Below are 18,172 nucleotides of genomic sequence, written 5' to 3' on the forward strand. Positions count from 1 at the left end.
TCTATACTGCTGTATTTATACTGCTATATTTATACTGCTATATTTATACTGCTATATTTATACTGCTATATTTATACTGCTATATTTATACTGCTATATTTATACTGCTATATTTATACTGCTATATCTATACTGCTATATCTATACTGCTATATTTATACTGCTATATTTATACTGCTATATTTATACTGCTATATTTATACTGCTATATTTATACTGCTATATTTATACTGCTATATTTATACTGCTATATTTATACTGCTATATTTATACTGCTATATTTATACTGCTATATTTATACTGCTATATCTATACTGCTATATTTATACTGCTATATTTATACTGCTATATTTATACTGCTATATCTATACTGCTATATTTATACTGCTATATCTATACTGCTATATTTATACTGCTATATTTATACTGCTATATCTATACTGCTATATTTATACTGCTATATTTATACTGCTATATTTATACTGCTATATCTATACTACTATATTTATACTGCTATATCTATACTGCTATATTTATACTGCTACATTGTGACTAAATTAATATGCTGAGAAAAAAATCATCACATACTTTTTCTGGTCATAACAGAATTGAACAGGGAGGGATGGTACATTGGACTGTAAATTATACTGTGCTAAAGTTTTTTCTAAATACAATCTCTCAATAGTTGGCTTAAATCTGTGTGTACTTTTATAAAATCTTGATTAGTTGATAAATGTACAGAAAAGGGAAGTTTAGGGGTGTACATTAATCACACCCAGTGTCTTATACCCTAAGATCCACAAAAAACTAAAGGACCATAAACTTTACAGAGAAGCTTCATAAAAAATGACCTAATTGAATTATATTACATTTAAACGGTGTTATGTTGAAACCTTGAAAAATTTTGCACAATTTTTATAACTTTTTAATTGTTTCCAAAACTTATTTTACTTTTACCTATTTGATACATTACTTTTAGTACTATATGTTATACTAGCGGCTATGATCCTAGAGGCCTCTAGGGGGTACTTGAGAAGGGGAGAGTCGAATTTGATAACCCAAATCGATTATTTTAGTGTTTTTTGGGGGGGAGGGGGGATTTTTTTCTAGAGGCAATTTCTCTTGGGAGGGTGCTGATACTCTCCCCAAAATAGTTATAAACCTTCCCGGGACCTATGAGAAGCTATCCTGTTAAGGAGAACCCGATCGGTTCAGCGGTTAGCGAGATCCTTTGGTACAAACAGAAAAACAGACAGACAGACAAATATCTGTTACTTTTATATTATAAAGATTAAAAGCTTATAATGAGAGCAGGTACTTTGAATTAAAAATGTCATGTTTAGAATTTTATTAACATTAAAAAAATAGTTCTTACTATCTTAAGGATGCTGAATTAATGTAACCCCCATTATGATAAACAAAATTACCGTTTATTCACATCAAATTTATTGGTAGAAAAGATTCAATATCACCTAATAGTTTTAAGGCTAGCGATTTGCAGAACGAGGTTATAAACTTTTAGGGAACTTTTGTCCCCCTACCTTCTATTTAATTACTTTGGATGTAAAATAATTAATAACTTTTATTAGTACAAGAAAAAGCAAATTAGAACAAAGTCTATGTCGTACTGTTTACAAATAGGGGTGCCTTCATACAACGTGCACGTTGAGCAATTATAATACCCTCACTCATCTTAATATTAATAAGATAAAGTTAAAATACTCATGGGGTTAGTTAATTTTTCCTTGCTTCACCCCTGCAGAATGCACTAATCCATCGGGGCTATCCAGTACCCAATAAATGTTCAACATATACTTCTTATAAAGATTTTTTTCTGTAAATATCTACCTGATTGATTATCTACAGTTTTTCTATGACAAAAGTCTTTGGGCCTGAGACATTCATTTGTATTCTGGTTTGTCATTTAAGTTTCTATACAGTTACAAATCTCCAAGCTTAATAGGATACTCCTCAAGTTTGGATTTTAAACCAATTCATCTTTTGTTAAAATATTTTTCTTTATCTATTTTAAATGGTATTTTTAGGCACGAAAATATAGTTTTAATGAAGCTCTTTATAGTGCCTAAAAAATGGCATAAATTTATAAACTTTTGACCGATGTATCCTGAATGACATCATAATAGAATGAGAGACTATTCTAATATGACGTCATTTGGTAAGTTTCGGACATTTATTTCAAATTAAACCTTTTTTTATAGGCAGAGTAAAAAGTTTCATACTATATTTTTGTGTCTTAAAATATCATTTAAAATAGATAAGGAAAAACATTCTATCAATCATTAAATCTTTGCCACGTGATCAAACATTGCATGAATATTTGGAATATCCCAGTATGATCAATCTAACGAAAAGTCGAGATATATAACTATTCTAGAATGTGTTATAAACACAAACTTTTGACAGGGGTCTAAATTAAGAGAAATTAAAATTGGTGAAAAATGTGAATGACAGAGTTTGCCTTTCAGCTTGGCCTAACAACCTAACAAAACTTTTAGCAAAATTGTTTTCCACCAAAACTTTATTGTTAGTGGCTTAATAATATTTTTTTCTTCGTAATTTTTATAGTAATTATTACTTATTAATGCTCAATATAAAAACCATTATATAAAATATGAAAATCTTTGAAGTCTTTTTAGTATCGTAGGTACTCTTTAACTAGGGAATGGTAGTGCGTTGCTATTTTAATATTTCATCAGAGCTGGATCTTTAAATCATTTTAGTGGTGATCCAGATCGGGGTGCGCCAACTTTCCACCAATGAGAGCACAGCATTTTATAAAATGCCGCGCTCTGATTGGCTGAAATTCGGCGCACCCCGATCTGGATCACCATTAAAATGATTTAAAGATCCAGCTCAGAATAAAAACGCTTTTCAATTACTATCTAGAGAAAATGGAATAGTAAAAGATGTTCAAGCCTACACAACTAATTTTTTTTTGAGTTTATATACTGCAATTTTAATATTCCTCTCCAATTCTTTTATATTTATGTGTGTATGTATATTTCAATTTCAATTTCACTTTTATCAATGAGACATATAATAAAATTAATGTCTGTCTTTGGTGATTTAAATTTATTTTGTAATAAAAAAGTATCTAAATTTTAATAAGAACCAATGCCATATTATTCCCTATGTTTGTTAAATGCTTTATTTTGGTCAAACTGACAAAAATCTTTGTATTTAAAGAACGTACGTACAGGTCTAACTTCTGATAAATAAATTAGTGATTTTGTCTTTAAAATTTAGTGCGCAGCTAATCTTATATTCATTTAGGAGAAAGAACAGCTGATTAATCAACTAAACGACGCCAGATCAAATTCTTCCAATAACCAACAGCTAGAATCTAAAGTCAGGTATTGGTATTTATAATATTTTACAAGAGTGTTAAAGCTATAAAACCAATGCCTAGAAGATAAGTAATATCATGCCTATAAATTTTATTAACAATAAAATTTTTTTTAAAAATAAACAAAAATTAAAATTAGTATATTTACTTTTTAAAGTTAGAATTTGACAAGCAATCTATCGACGAACCCCAAACTGTCCCACTTTGAGAAAGACGATTCCAGTGACGTCATATACGTTTCGGGAAAGAAAAAGGGAAGGGGGGAAGAAAATCTCTTCCCTTTTCTCCCTTCTCTTTTGAAGAGATTTTCTTCCCCCGTTCCCTTTTTCTTTCCCGAAACGTATATGACGTCAATTTGCATTCCTCTAGCTTCGAGACATTATTCACTCCAAGGGTGTATTCAAACAACGAAAATTCTTATTTTAGTAGCGCAGCTTCTCTATAATTATATAGGTTCAGGAACAACTTAATATTAATTAACTTGCTATATAAAATTTCCTTAAATCAATGCGCTATAACTAGTTAAAAAACCAGGACTGTTAATTACACTAGTACGGTGTACCCAAGGTTTTATGATTACGCTATCTTATTTGTTGACAAAAAAACTTTGGTTACTTTTAGAAACTTCTTTTAAATCTAAAGTGTCCAAACTTTTTAATCAAATTTTTATGTACAGAAGGAGAAATTTTTTTAGTCATCATTATTTTCGTATTCATATTTTCGTCCATTATTTTATCCCTTTATATTCATGTCAAGAAATATGTACCCTACAAATCCATATGTCCGTCGGTCTTGTAAACCTTGTTTTTTTTTGCAGAGAGTTGACTGACCAAGTACGAGTGTACAAGAACGAACTGTCAGACAAGGAGAAGGAGTTCAAACAAGAAAAGGCAAATCTTCAAAAGGTAAAAAATAAGTTTTGTTAGATTCAAAATAAAAAAAAATTTGGTCTTCAATAAGATAGCTAACATCAAAACTAAGGAAAAATTAACTCGTTTTTTATTTAATTAGAGCTTAAAATAGGATTATTGCCTGACTTGCAACCGCAGTTTAATTTTTAATTTAAAGTAATTTTATTCTCATAATATTTTAATCATTCGCTTAATAATGAATCCAATTCTTACAGTGCAGCGGGTCATGGAAAAAAACGAAGTTGCGGGTTTCATCGTATTTTCTCAGTAGCTTTTGAAATTTTATTTTAAGTTAGGTTAAGTAAATGTTAATGATTGTCCCGCAGGGTTATAAAATATGCCCCACAGGGCTAGAGAGCAGGGGTTTAGAAATAGAAGAAAAGCAGTGAAAATACGACGAAACCCACAACTTCGTTTTCTTTCAATGATCCCTTACAGCAATTTGTTCTTGTTGCTAATCGGTCATGTAACTTATTAAGAATAAATAACATATTTCTTAGGTTATCGACCAGATGAAGGAGGGCGGAGAGACCGCGGCCAATGCTGAGCTGGACAAGGTCAAGAAGGATCTGGAAAAGGCAGAGAAAGAGGTAATTGCATGCAGGGATATTAAAGGATAAGACAATAGACCATAAACTAATGTACATCACAAATTGGCGGTCTCCTCTTTTTTTTTAATTTTAAAAAGAGTACCCCTCCCCCCTACAGCGACAACTAGGTTAGGTTTTAGGCTAGGGAGCCGAGCGCTGCAGCTAGGTAGGCAAGGGGGCCGAGCGCTGCGGCTAGGCAGACTAGGGAGCCGAGCGCTGCGGCCAGAGTTGTCGCTGTCGTGGGAGGGGGGGGGGGCGGGTACTCAAATTTTCAAAATTGAAAAAAAATTCCTAAGAGGATTTTACCCACAAATTTTAATAAACATTAATAATTCTTCTGTAGATTAAAACTATATTATGACAAGTTTGGAAACTGCAAGTATGATCCATTAAATAAGAATTAAGGAAACAAATGACAGAACGTGTTTATAAAACCTTGTGTACCAGTAGTATCTATAATCTAATGACCCCTTCCTCTCTCATCTCATTTATTGTGATTACAATGATACCAATAGAACTGTAGAGTATAACTGATACATACTTTTTAAAAATTATTATAATAGGAAATTTTAATAAGACACTAATCATTTCTTCAATAATCAAAAAGTTAATATTTTACATGTTAAAATTTTTTTTTTATTACCATAAAGACTAATTTTTTGCTATTATTAGGTCAAAGAGGGCGTAGTAGAGAGAGAAAGATTCCAGGCCCAGCTTGAGATGCTTGTACAAGAACTTGAGAAGAAACAGGTAATGACTAATACCATTTAGCGTCTCTAACATTTAGGGAAGAAAGAGGGCAGTAAAATAGCCTAAAACCATTATAAATGATAGATAGATTAAAACCATTCAAGAACCTATTTGAAAATTGAGAATCTATTTGGTTCTGTCTAACTAACTTTCTACATAACTATCTATTTTATAATATATCTAACTTTCTATCTAAATATCTATCTAGACATCTAACTTATGTATCTTTCTAGATGGACCTGGAAGAGGCCTCCAGCAGACCTGCCTCCAGTCCTGGACAACAACAACATCAAATGCAAATGCAACAGGCAGAATAACATCACTTTAATCATAACCTAGATTTGATATTACTATTCATTATATATCTGCATTTAAAGGCTTTCCTTAGAGAGGAATTATACCCTGTAAGGTGTTTTGAGTTTATAATAGCTTATATCCTGCCAAAAATTAATAGAAAGCTTCCTTAAAAATTGTTGAATTGTATAAAATATTTATTCTGACTAAATTAAAGGAGTTGACCAATGTTAAGAAGCAGCTGGATGAAAGTAAGAAGAAGGTTGACGGCTTAAATAAGCAGCTAGAGGAACAAAAGCAGCTAGTACAACAGCTACATAAACAAGTAGAGGTGAGAAGAACTTCATTTGGAAAACCAATGGTTTGTACAATTTTAGTTTTTAAAAAGCTGTAGGTAATAATTTTTTATTGATTTTGATTACAAATTAGAGAAAATTATATGTTTTATCTAGATAAGATTTATATATAAATTACTTAGAAATTAAGAACCAGTTTAAATTGTAAGTTCCTTCATTTGATGATCTAGCATTTACTTTGTTTTATACCCATATAATCACTTTTTAAATTACATATTTTTATTCCACTCCATTTTGAATAAAATACAATGTGGAAGAAAATAAATTTCAATATTTCTGAAATTTTTATGAAAACTCTTGAGTTCAATATTTGTTTTCCAAGCAAACAAATTTTATTAAATTTTATCACTTTTAAAATTTGTGTTTATGACATCACTTTACTTGAATCTGTAGAATTATTTAATACTATTTAATAACAATTTATCTAACTATTATCAAATTTCTTAAATTACATAACATTAATGAAATATTTTGGTTTTGTGTTCTTTAAAAAAAAACATTGTACCTTATAAACATTAACAAACTAAATCTAAATTTGTAATGCGTGTTACAATTACAATTTTCCGCGTTTTTAGGATGAATCTGCGCGCGCAAATGCCGCTGAGTCTCAGCTGGCTGTAAAGAACCAGGAGCTGTCTGTCAAGGACGCCTCACTACAACAAACACTAGACAAGACTGAACAACAAAACTCCTTGATAAAGGAACTCCAAGAGTAAGTTCTTATAGATTTAAACTAAATTTTAAAAAATGAGTGGTCTTATGTAATGTTAAATTGGCTAAAATTGTATTAAAAGTCTGAAATTGGCAAGAAATTAAATATTTTTCATACCTATTAAATTGTTGTCACTTGTTGTAATAAAGTATTTTTAAAGTTTTGTTATGATGTTTTCAAACCAAAAGGCTGATTTATACGATTTGGTGAATATATGGCGTAAAGGTCTTTACTAGTTATTGTACATGTTGTATTTTATATTGTAAATTGTATGATGTACTTAAAGAATAAAGGACTCAATGAAAAGCTATATAGTGCTTAAATGCTAAAATTCTAAAAGCACAAAAATAATTTGGAAAGTCCGAAATGTATATTTGGATTCATACATGATATGTAATCTCAGTTTATTAAAATGTTGTGAGTTTGTAATTGCTGCGCTACTAAATAACATAATCATCCTTGTTATTTTCCATATCATTAATGCATCCAAACAACAAAAGATCCATAAAAACCGCACCAAATGTTAAAATTCACAGTTGAGTCGCTGCTTACATAAAAATCTAAGAAATCCATGTTTTATTTTAATTTTTAATTTTCAGAGCACAAGAATTGATGCAAAAGTAAGAAGGAGATGAATTAAATTAAATAATAATTACAAAGAAAAAATATAACTTAACCAAAAGCCAGGAATATTACTCTTATCCCAACATTTTTTGTTAATAGATTAAAGTTATATTCTTTCTCGTTTAGTTTTTTTTTTTCAAATTGAAATTATTCTTAACATCTCTGTTTTTTCTTCTTACATCTAAATGGTTTGTTTAATTGAAAGGCTTAGTAATAAATTTCTCTACCATAAAAAATTGCCTGAAATGTTACCAAAGATTAACTAAGCTCTTCAATTATAATAGCACGAATATTAGAAATATTAGATTTAGAAATTTAAAATCTTTTGAAATTTGATTTAAAAGGAGCATTTGACTCAGTCCTACATTTTATTATTAAATTATCGGAAGTAACAAAAATTATTATTAAATAATAATGGCCTAGAATAAAATGAAAAAAAAAATTATGATAAATTAAAAAAGAAAGTATGAAGAAGTTTTTTTTTTGCCTAACCACTTGGTGGGGGGGGGGGAGGGCTACACTGAGGGACCTACAACTTCTGTGCCGTAACCCTGCGTGACTATCCTTTACCCAATATAACCTTATATAACCTAACCTAGGGTAAAATAAAAACACAAAAATACTCTCATCCCGCCTATTTTCAATTTCTTTCAAAGTAAGGAGGAGGGACGTTTTTATCTGTTATCGACTAGGCACCTTGTGGGAAACCGCTATAAGCAGACCAAGATTTAGTTTCATAGTATTCTACTTTTAAAAAAATATTTTGATTATCAGCTGTCTTTGCATTTTTTTATGAAATTGTAAACTTTTCCTCATTTATGAACAAAAAAATAAGTACTTTACCTAAGAATAGTTATTTCTCGCATTGTATTATAAACAGCTTTCCGCGGATATAAAATGTACTATTATAAGATTAAAAACAGTTTTTTTGAGCCCTGAGGCACCGGCTAAATCTTATGATTGTAAATTGATATATTCGTAGAAAAGTGAATATAATACAATGCTAGAAATAGTTTTATTCGAATGGATGAGAAACGGTTCTTATCCACAGGATATTAATCGGTTTCGAATGAATACGAGAAAACTGTTTAGATATTAAGTATTATTTACAATATACAATTTGGTAACATACATTTAGATTAAGATTTGCGTAGAATTAGAATAGATTAGCAGATTTTTTCATTTGGATAATTTTTCATCCAGCATGTAACTGAAATTTAGATCAATTTTTAAAAGTATTTTTAAGCATGAACACATTTTTAACAAATATATATTAACCCATTAGTGCCGAACCGGGCACTAAAACCCGGTTCCGAAAAATGGAAAAAAACCGGTTTCCGGCCTCATAATTGCATCATTCTCAGAATGAATCCCCCCTCTACTACCCTGACTTTCATTTCCCCCTGGAGCAGGCAGTTTAGCTTACTTCCGTTTGCTGGTATAGCTCAACAAAATTTGAAAATCATGAAAATTCAAAATACCCCTTCTAACTTTTTTGTTTTTATAGTAAAGTCGCTGATTTTTTTTGTGAAATCTAATGTTTATTGACAAGTACATCTATTTGTGAATTCGTTTTATTCAAATTATAATTTTTTATATGATTTTTTTATCGTTTTTTTACGCCCTATTATGACCCGGTTCGGCTTGGCCATAAATACCCGAAAATTTTAAAACCCGGCTCGGTTTCGGTTTTTATTACCCGGTTTTAACTTTTCAACCAATAAAATAACAGTTTACGTCATTAGTAAGGGTTTGAGCCACCCTAATAACCCTAGTAATCTCTATAGGTGTCACCCAATAGTTTTATGCTCGTTTTCTGATATGTAACACCCAAATTTTATATGTTCTTTTTTTGTAGTGTGTGTCTTTTAAAACTTCCAGCAACGGGTTTTTTTACCCGAAAACGGCGGCACCTATAGCCGAAACACTAAATTTGAAATAAATCGCTTCGTATTATACTTGTAGCTCTTTAGATTACATGAGGTTGTGTAGTTTTCAATTACGGATCGTATCAAAGTTCTAAAAAGTGTTCATCTCACTTTTGGCGTTCAAAAATTACATTTTTCGATTTTTGGTCAAAATAACCGGGTTTATACAGGTCAACCGGGTTTTAAAACTGGGGGAAAGCACCAAAAACGGGTGTTAATGCCTGGTTGGTATTTATGGCCAAGCCGAACCGGGTTTTTTTGCAACTTTCCTGTGCACGCCACTAGAGCAAAACAAAAAAATACGAATTCCGTTTTGACCATTATAAAGCTTCCCTGAAACTTACAGCTCGATCGGCCCATAAAAGTGGCGCTCGGCACTAATGGGTTAATTCAATAATCATTGGTTTTACAAGGCTGTAGAATTTTAGATGAAAGGTGCTTATCATCTTATTACTAATGATTTTCATTGCATGGTATTTTTGTTTAGTTCATAGTTTTTATATTGCTTTTATTATAGTTATGTAAACTTTGAGTGGAACACATAATCGTTCAAAAGTTATTGAATTCTGAATTGTTTCTGGTTTAGAGGGTCCCTAAATAACATTATATGCTATTCACCTTAAGCTTCCCTGACAAGAAGAACCTAACCTTTCCCGCCTAAAACATTACAAAAGTTCCACTTGAAGTTACATTTAAAATAAAATAACATTATGTAATTCAAAAACTATTTTTAGCAAACTGCAAGAGACCGAGGTGAAAGCCTTGAGCAACGCGACAACTCCCCAGAGTCCAGGCTCCCCCTCGGGAGGCCGTGGTAGAGGACGGGGACGGGGTCGTGGACGTGGAAGGGGACGTGGGGGCTCTGCGGGTACCCCCACCACACCCACTCCAAGCGAACCAACAGGTATAGTTTCCATCTACCATTTTGTACATTTAATTTCCTAACCCCTGAACCTAGATCTATTACTTGTCTATTCTATTCTATATAGATAGGTATATTTGACTGTGTTTTTTATTAACCAAATTAAAACCCTATCTGCTGTTCTTACCTTTAAATATTATACCCTACCCATCTATCTACCTAGGTTCACCTACCCCCGCCCAGAACAATGGTCCACTACAGCCAGGGCAGCCAGCCGCAGCCGTTTCACCAGCTCTAGCCGCCACAAATGGAACTGCCGTGCCACCAGCAGCCGCCACCTTGAGTCCGAAGCCACCGAACGGGTCTGCTAACCCCAGCCCACAAAGACAACCTTCCCCAGCTCAACAACCACCACAGGTTTTAATTTTTTAAAATTCTTTAAAATAAAAGATAAATTTTTGAAAAAAACAAAAGCTGACCCAAAAAAACTTTTTAATAACAACCTAGAAAAATCAATTTCGGCATGGCATTTATTACGTCAAGTAGTTTTGGCGGGAATTATGATGCTTTTTTGAGGACATGAAATCAATTTTGGCGGGAATTCTATGAACATTGGATTTGGCGGGAAATTAATAAGATATCTTGTCTTCAGGCCTCACCACAGCCGGCAGCTGTAGCAAAGTCACCACAACCCCCCCAACAACAACAGCCACCGCCACAACAGCAACAACCACCTAAACCTGTTCCTCAACAACAACCACCACCACAACAGCAACAACCAAAACCGGTTCCGCAGCAACAACAGCCACCACCACAACAACAACAGCCAAAACCGGTTCCCCAACAGCAACAACCGCCACCACAACAACAGCAGCCACCGCCACAGCAACAACCTGGAGGACCAGGAGGTAGAGGTGGAGCTCAGCCTGTCAGAGGCGCACCTGCAGGTATTCATTTCTTCATGATTTATTGGCGAATTTTACAATATCAAAATCACAATTTCTTAAAATTTAGTATTTAATCTAGAATGTTAAAAAGCTAAATTTAGGTGTCTTCCACCGATCCATGTAACACTGATAGTAGTAACTCATAGCTCATTGATTAATACTTCATACTAATACTACCGCTAGTTCCCCATTGTCTTTTTATAATTAGTATTATTTCCATACTTTTGGTTGGGCCATATAATTAACCTCTCCCCCCCCCCCAAACCTTCACCCACCTTTAAGATATTTTTTGGGAAATAACCGACAGTCCTATCTAATACATACACCTACACCCCCCTCCTCCCTGCAATTTTTATTTTCTTTAAGTCTAATTTGAAAATATGTTTAGGCCGAGGAGGTGCTCCAGCCCCGAGGGGAGGTGCTGCCCCCGCCATGAGGGGAGGAGCTACCCAAGGAGCCCCCGCCCAGAGAGGTGGAGTCAATCAAGGTAGGCCCATCAACAAGGATATGTTTATTGTTTAAACCAAAACAACAATTTTTAGAACAAGGCAGGTATTAGTAATTTTCAATCTTAGGCTCAGGGTGGGTTTTAATTTCGAAGATGTAAAAATTTATTGTAGAGTTGAAATTAAAAAACTGAAATTGGAAGCAGTTTTTAATTATAATATAATAAATCATTTACGCGTAGAGATTATTTTTTGCCTTGTTCTAAAATTTTGTAATGTAATAATTGTTATTTTTCGTAATAATTATGATAACCAAAAGTAATGTACAGAGGTCTTCAAAATATGAATATTTTATCCTCAAATGTTGTGTATATATACTAGGGTGGGTCGATTTTGGACATTTTTTTTCTGAGTCCAAAGCGGGGATCTGCACTCAATTCATATAGATATAATACACCTCTGTGTGATTTAAAATTTATCCTAAGTCTTAAAACCGCTGACGACCAGACATTCAATTGTATAGCTATTTGTAAATGGGAGTCAAAAATTTATTGAATCAGAACTATGGCTTCATGGTGCTCCCTGGAAATGCCTTGAGGAGCTGAGTCAGGAACTTTTGTCCGTTTCAAAAAATCTCGTTCCTAGCCTGAGAAAATCTAATAAACCTATACAAATTGGACAATTCTCAATAAACCTTAAAATTTTTTGTTTTTTTAGTGATTTCTAAGGCTAGGAACGAGATATTTTGAAACGGACAAAAGTTCCTGATTCAGCTCCTCAAGGCCTTTCCAGGGAGCACCATGAAGCCATAGTTCTGATTCAAAAAAATTTTTGAATGTCGTCTTTGCATACTAATAAGTAATGAATTATATTTTTAAGTGGTCGTGTTCTAAAACTCAATTTTTAAAAATTGTTTTTCGGTCAGAAATGTTTTTAAGGTTAATTTTATCTGTTGCATATCCCCGCTTTGTCTAATTCCGATATGAACCCACCCTAATATATACATAAATTTAGATATTCTACCAAAGGGAAAACTTTTTGGCCTCTTATTAAATCTACTAATATTGTAAACATGCTTAGTCTCAATTAAAAGATTTAAAACTAGTTAAGGCCAAAAAATATTTTATATTTGGGTGTATGATCTATTAATTTTTTCTTATATTATCTTATTTTCTTGTTATATATTAATTATGTCTTAATAATTAGGTTTTTTTCTGCTTTAAATTGTTAAGCAGTATTAATATATTTTTTTTTAAATAAAACTTTTAAAAATTAGGTTTTTTCTTTTTAAAAAGTTTTTTTCTCAAGTCACAAAAAATGTAAAAGATATAACATCTTAGAATTCATCTCATTAAAACACAAAATTTTTACCAAATATTCTTAACTTAAATATAGATAATAAGGAAAAGAAAACAATTTGCTAGGTTGTTAAAAAAAGGTTTTGTAAGAATTTGATGAAGAACCTTTCTTTAATCTTAAAAGCAATATCAATGTGTGACTTTTGAAATATTCTAAATAGGCCCCATAAATGTTCAATTAATTTCATATTTTACTATGTACATATTTTTGTTATGATCGAATTTGGACAAAATATTTAAATACTAATTATTTAAATAGTAGTCAAACAAATGTAAAATCTTTAAAGCTTTTTAAAGTGCTTATTAAAACTATGTCAATACTCCTAAATTTGATCATTATTTAACTAGATTAGAAATTTTTTCTCCTTTTTTGCTTCTTATCACTAATCTTAATGTTCCATGTGTTAAAAAGACAAACACGGTATAGTATGTAGCATTTTTTCATCATTATTATGTTAAGTTTAGCATTTAAGTTCTTTTTACCTCTCTCTTTTAAATTTTATCCTCTGGTTGTTAAATAATAAAGAATAATAATATATTTAGCCCCCCCACGCGGCGGCGTCCAACAAGGCCCAGGGAGGGGCGGAGCCCAACCAGCGCCCGGGAGGGGAGGAGTCCAACAGGCCCCACCACGGGGCGGTGCCGCGCCAGCCCCCGTTCGGGGAGGCGCACCGCAGCAAGGCCCCGCACGAGGCGGGGCTCAGCAGCCGGGAGCACCGGGAAGGGGCGGAGCTCAACAGCAGCCCATGAGGGGCGGAGCTCAACCCGCCCCCGCCAGAGGAGGTTAGGATTTAGATTAATAGATGAATTATTGGCTAAGCTATTCAGTTTATATATGCAAGAATGCTATTATTACAGGGTTTTTGCATCTGCCTACAGACCTTTGTCTGGCCACTGCACCAGAAGTTGGACAGGATGGCTGACTAGCCCAGGTTCCAACTCACCCTGTCCGCTAGAATTAAGTTAAAGCTATTTAGCATTCTGAATAGCTTAGAAAATACAATTTTGAATAAAAATTAAAATCAATAATAATGTCTTAATTAATAAGATAGGATATTAAGAATTTAATTTAGAAAAGGTAATAATAAAGATTATTTTAGGAGCTGCCCCACAGCAAGCAAGGGGTGGAGCCCAACCTATGAGAGGGGGTGCTCAACCCCCCAGAGGTGCTGTACAACAAGGTCCAGCCAGGGGTGCTGCTCAGGTATTGTACAATAGGATGCTGTAATTGTTATTAACTGATATACCTTTACTAGATTTCAAAGTATGTTTGAGATTGAAAATTTTCCAATTTTGATAATACTTTGATTAATAGTTATAATTGTAATTTTAATGCAGATCATTTATATGATGCAAAAATATTGACTGTTTTCAAAAATATACATGTAGGGAGAGGACATTGGACTGTAAATTATTATGGTAATTAAAATTTTATGATAACACTACACATTTGCTTGCTGAAAACTTTGGGTACTTTTATTAGAGCTTTCTTGGTTTAGACTATTAGTGTCCAACCTAATACCAATAATTTTAATCTATGGATGGGGTAATTTAGTTCTTAATCATTGTGGATGTCCTTCAATTTATCGTGCATTGTATTATCCCTTCAGAAACCTGAAAATTAGTTTTTTGTTACAAACATTATTGTTGATTTGAATTTTCAGGGTCCCGCAAGAGGCGGTCCCGCAGTTCGCGGGGCTGCTCCCCCACAGCGGGGCGCTCCACAGGCCCAACGTGGCCGTGGAGGCGGACCAGGTGCCCCCGGAGGACCACCACCACAAGGCGGTCAGCCTAGACAACCCGGACAGCCAGGAGATCCATTGGTAAGTAAAACTAAAACAGGATGTACGACAGGGCTCGGAAAATAGGTCGTCAAAAAACACCTTTTTATCTAATGTGAGAAAAAGTATTAGCATAAATTCAATTCAAATAGGAATTCAGCTGTTTTTTTGTATTTCAAAGTCACTCTTTTCGGAGGCTGACTATTGTATTTCGAGACCTGTTAAATATCTAAAAAAAATGCCAAAGGGCTTTCAGTTAATTGGCTTCATGAATTATCAATTCTTTTAATTGAAGTAAAATAAATGTATTGATATCTTTAAAGTTTTCTTTAAAAATTGGTGTTTTAATTCTTTATGTCAATCAACTTTAAGTCCTTTTTTATCAAAACAAAATAAGCCCCAAACTGTAATAGCAATCAAATAAAAATATATATATAATAGGGCCAACATTCAATGATGTGCTTTGGCTATATTTCTATGAAAAAAAACGGCACACGACATTAAGCATTGAAAATAATTAGGGTTTTCTAACAACTTACTACATAGACTATATGAATATTCATTAGAATATTTTAGTCTACAAGTAAATTAAATAAATGTTGTAATAGCTGTTATAAATCATATCATATTATCATACCTAAATTAATGGATATAAAAAAAAACATGTTTAGCCTAATGTTGTGATGTAAAATTATACAGACGTGGGTATGAGTTAATTTTTGTTTTCTTATTCGGTTATTATTCTATTCTCTTTGTAATGTTAATTCAAAAGTTAGATATCATTGTTATTACATGATAGGTGAATTCTAAAATATTTGTTATTTTTCTTTTTAAAAAAGGCTAATTTCAGATTAAGCAAAAGTTGTGTTTAGATTATTTGATAACTTTTTTAAAAAGCATAACTAATACTTGATAAATATTAGGTTTGTAGCTGATATTAGATAATATATATAAGTTATAAGATAAGATTATCATCTTTGCATTATCAAAAAAGAAGTATTCAAAAAAATCTCTATTTGAATAAGATTTTTAGTTTAAAATAATATAACTTTAACTTAAACTGTGGATATTTTTATTGTATCTATAAAAAATAACGTCATACTTGCCTACCATTGGTCAATTAAAATGTATATTGGCCTACAATTAGTAGTTTAGTCTGTGTATTAGCATATCATTGGTCATTTGTCTTGGATGACATAAGTTTTTTAAGGGCACAATAAAGAGCTTCTTAAACTTTGTTCTATGAAAGAGAATAGCAAAATATCCATTTAAGAAAACAGTAATTTATTGATTAGCCAGGCTGTAATAATATGTTATATAATATAAATTTATATTATATATTATCTGTGTGTAAATGTTCTCTCTTACATCCTAGGGACAAGCAGGCCATCCATAGGTAAATCAAATACAATATAGATAACAGACAGAAAAAGCCTCTTTTTTACTCTCAATAGCATTTAATTGAAAACACCCCTTGCTTGAATTAGAGTTAGGTTAAAACAGAGGTTTTATAAAAATAAGGCATAAAGTTTAATTACTAATTTTTTTGGATTAAAATTTGGATATTTTTTATAGAAATTCAGTAGTTTTTGATTGAAAATAAGTAAAACATAACCTGAAACTCATACTGTATATTTTAAAATTATTTTGGTTTCATTTTTAAACATAACATCTTTAATTGTAGCAATGCTTTGAATCTTTTTCTTTGTTAGTGATTAAACTTAGCTTTTTATAAAATATTAGTTTAGCCTAACTTCTATTTTAAAGGGGTGTGTTTGAGCACAATGGTTATCTGCAGATTTTTAGAATATTTTCATAATTATCACAATATGATATTAATATGATAGAAAAATATATTATTTTTAAACTTTATTAAGACAAAAAAGTTTATTCTCACCCCATTTATTTTCCTTGTGCACTAAGACTTGTAAAAGATAGGACACAGTGCTTTTTATATTTATATATCATTTAACCTTGCATTTTTCACAAGGTTATTTAATATCAATTTATCCCATACAAATAGTTTATAATTTAAACATAGATTAAAAATGAAAGATATAGCTTTCTAGGGGTTTCTTTTTTTGTGAAAAAAAATATCTAATTATAATAGAAAATAAACAATTTTAACAATAAAGGTGAAATGTAAAATTAACCAGAAAATTGATGAACCAAAAATTACAATTTATGATTGGAAAAATTTTAATATAATTTAAAATGGTATTATTTATACCTAATCAAACACTAAATTATGTTACAGATAATGATAGGATAAGAGCTAGGTTTAAACAACAATTGTAGAAATCTAACTCGATTTATAACTTTTTGTCATTTCTTATAGGTATTTTTTTCTGAATATAGTAAAATTATTTTTGATAGAAAATCCTCATATATTCAAACTTTTCATATGAATTTAATAGTTTTAAACTATAAGACATTATCTATAATTTTGGTATACATTTACATATATCCCTTTTTTATTAATCATTAATTATAGCCCAATAATTTTCCTTATCATTATTATTAGTATAATTTGTTTTTACTTTTTTCCCCTATAGGCGGATGCCACAGTAAGTATCAGTTTATTAAGTTTTTTTTATATTATTCTTAGAATATACAGTATGTTTATTTTCTGGTTTCAAAATGGCTGTGAAATTAACCCACTTAACCATGATATATATCAAGAACAACTAATAATTTTTCATTTGTTATTAAATTTTTTAAAATTTTTATCAGATGCAAAACTTGAGCATTTTCAAAACTGGCCAAAAGTCTTCAACATTAATTTTTTCATCATTTACATTATGTTCATATTTGATTTACAAAAGTAAATATTTCAACAATCTTTTGTTTCTTCATGATAGTTAATTTAATGAAGGAAAAAAATAAACTTGATTTCAATCAAAGGAAGTGGTTATTATAAACAAAAACTTTAAAACCATTAGATAAGTTGATACTGTATTTGTGCATACTTCCTTTACTGTATGCATAACTTACTACTACTGTCCTTTATCTATTATTTTCAATAATTTAATATCAAATTTAGTTAGAATAATGATTTTCAGATCAAGATTTTCTTCACCAATAACAAAAATAAAATAATTTGGGGTTGTTGGTTTTTTTGTGATAGAAAATCTTCATCTTTGAATAATTAAATTGAATAAACTAGCATACAAATTGCTTAAACATAATTTTAGAGTTTATTAGGTTTTATATCATATATTTCTATTTCTTATAATATAATCACTT

At 31.4% G+C, this 18,172-nt stretch overlaps 1 protein-coding gene across 31 annotated transcripts in view; it reads left to right on the forward strand.

Annotated features, from left to right (window-relative positions):
- Positions 1-18,172, forward strand: part of brp (ELKS/RAB6-interacting/CAST family member bruchpilot) — a 144,722-nt gene that overhangs the window by 124,002 nt on the left and 2,548 nt on the right. For 26 of the 31 annotated variants that reach the window (XM_080148266.1, XM_080148281.1, XM_080148295.1 and 23 more), the window contains 16 exons: positions 3,295-3,374; positions 4,185-4,272; positions 4,779-4,868; positions 5,541-5,618; positions 5,852-5,926; positions 6,130-6,243; positions 6,844-6,980; positions 7,580-7,600; positions 10,267-10,436; positions 10,618-10,811; positions 11,047-11,341; positions 11,730-11,828; positions 13,689-13,928; positions 14,246-14,349; positions 14,810-14,968; positions 17,482-17,493. In XM_080148266.1, the coding sequence (XP_080004392.1) occupies positions 3,295-3,374; positions 4,185-4,272; positions 4,779-4,868; positions 5,541-5,618; positions 5,852-5,926; positions 6,130-6,243; positions 6,844-6,980; positions 7,580-7,600; positions 10,267-10,436; positions 10,618-10,811; positions 11,047-11,341; positions 11,730-11,828; positions 13,689-13,928; positions 14,246-14,349; positions 14,810-14,968; positions 17,482-17,493 (1,956 nt within the window). Of the gene's footprint in view, positions 1-3,294; positions 3,375-4,184; positions 4,273-4,778; positions 4,869-5,540; positions 5,619-5,851; positions 5,927-6,129; positions 6,244-6,843; positions 6,981-7,579; positions 7,601-10,266; positions 10,437-10,617; positions 10,812-11,046; positions 11,342-11,729; positions 11,829-13,688; positions 13,929-14,245; positions 14,350-14,809; positions 14,969-16,301; positions 16,323-17,481; positions 17,494-18,172 lie in introns of all 31 variants that reach the window. The other 5 variants (XM_080148284.1, XM_080148283.1, XM_080148271.1 and 2 more) reach the window with 5 other exon arrangements.

This window comes from Acartia tonsa, chromosome 14 (genome assembly GCF_053477335.1).
Source record: "Acartia tonsa isolate MP-2025a chromosome 14, ASM5347733v1, whole genome shotgun sequence".
In the NCBI taxonomy this organism is placed as follows: domain Eukaryota; kingdom Metazoa; phylum Arthropoda; class Copepoda; order Calanoida; family Acartiidae; genus Acartia; species Acartia tonsa.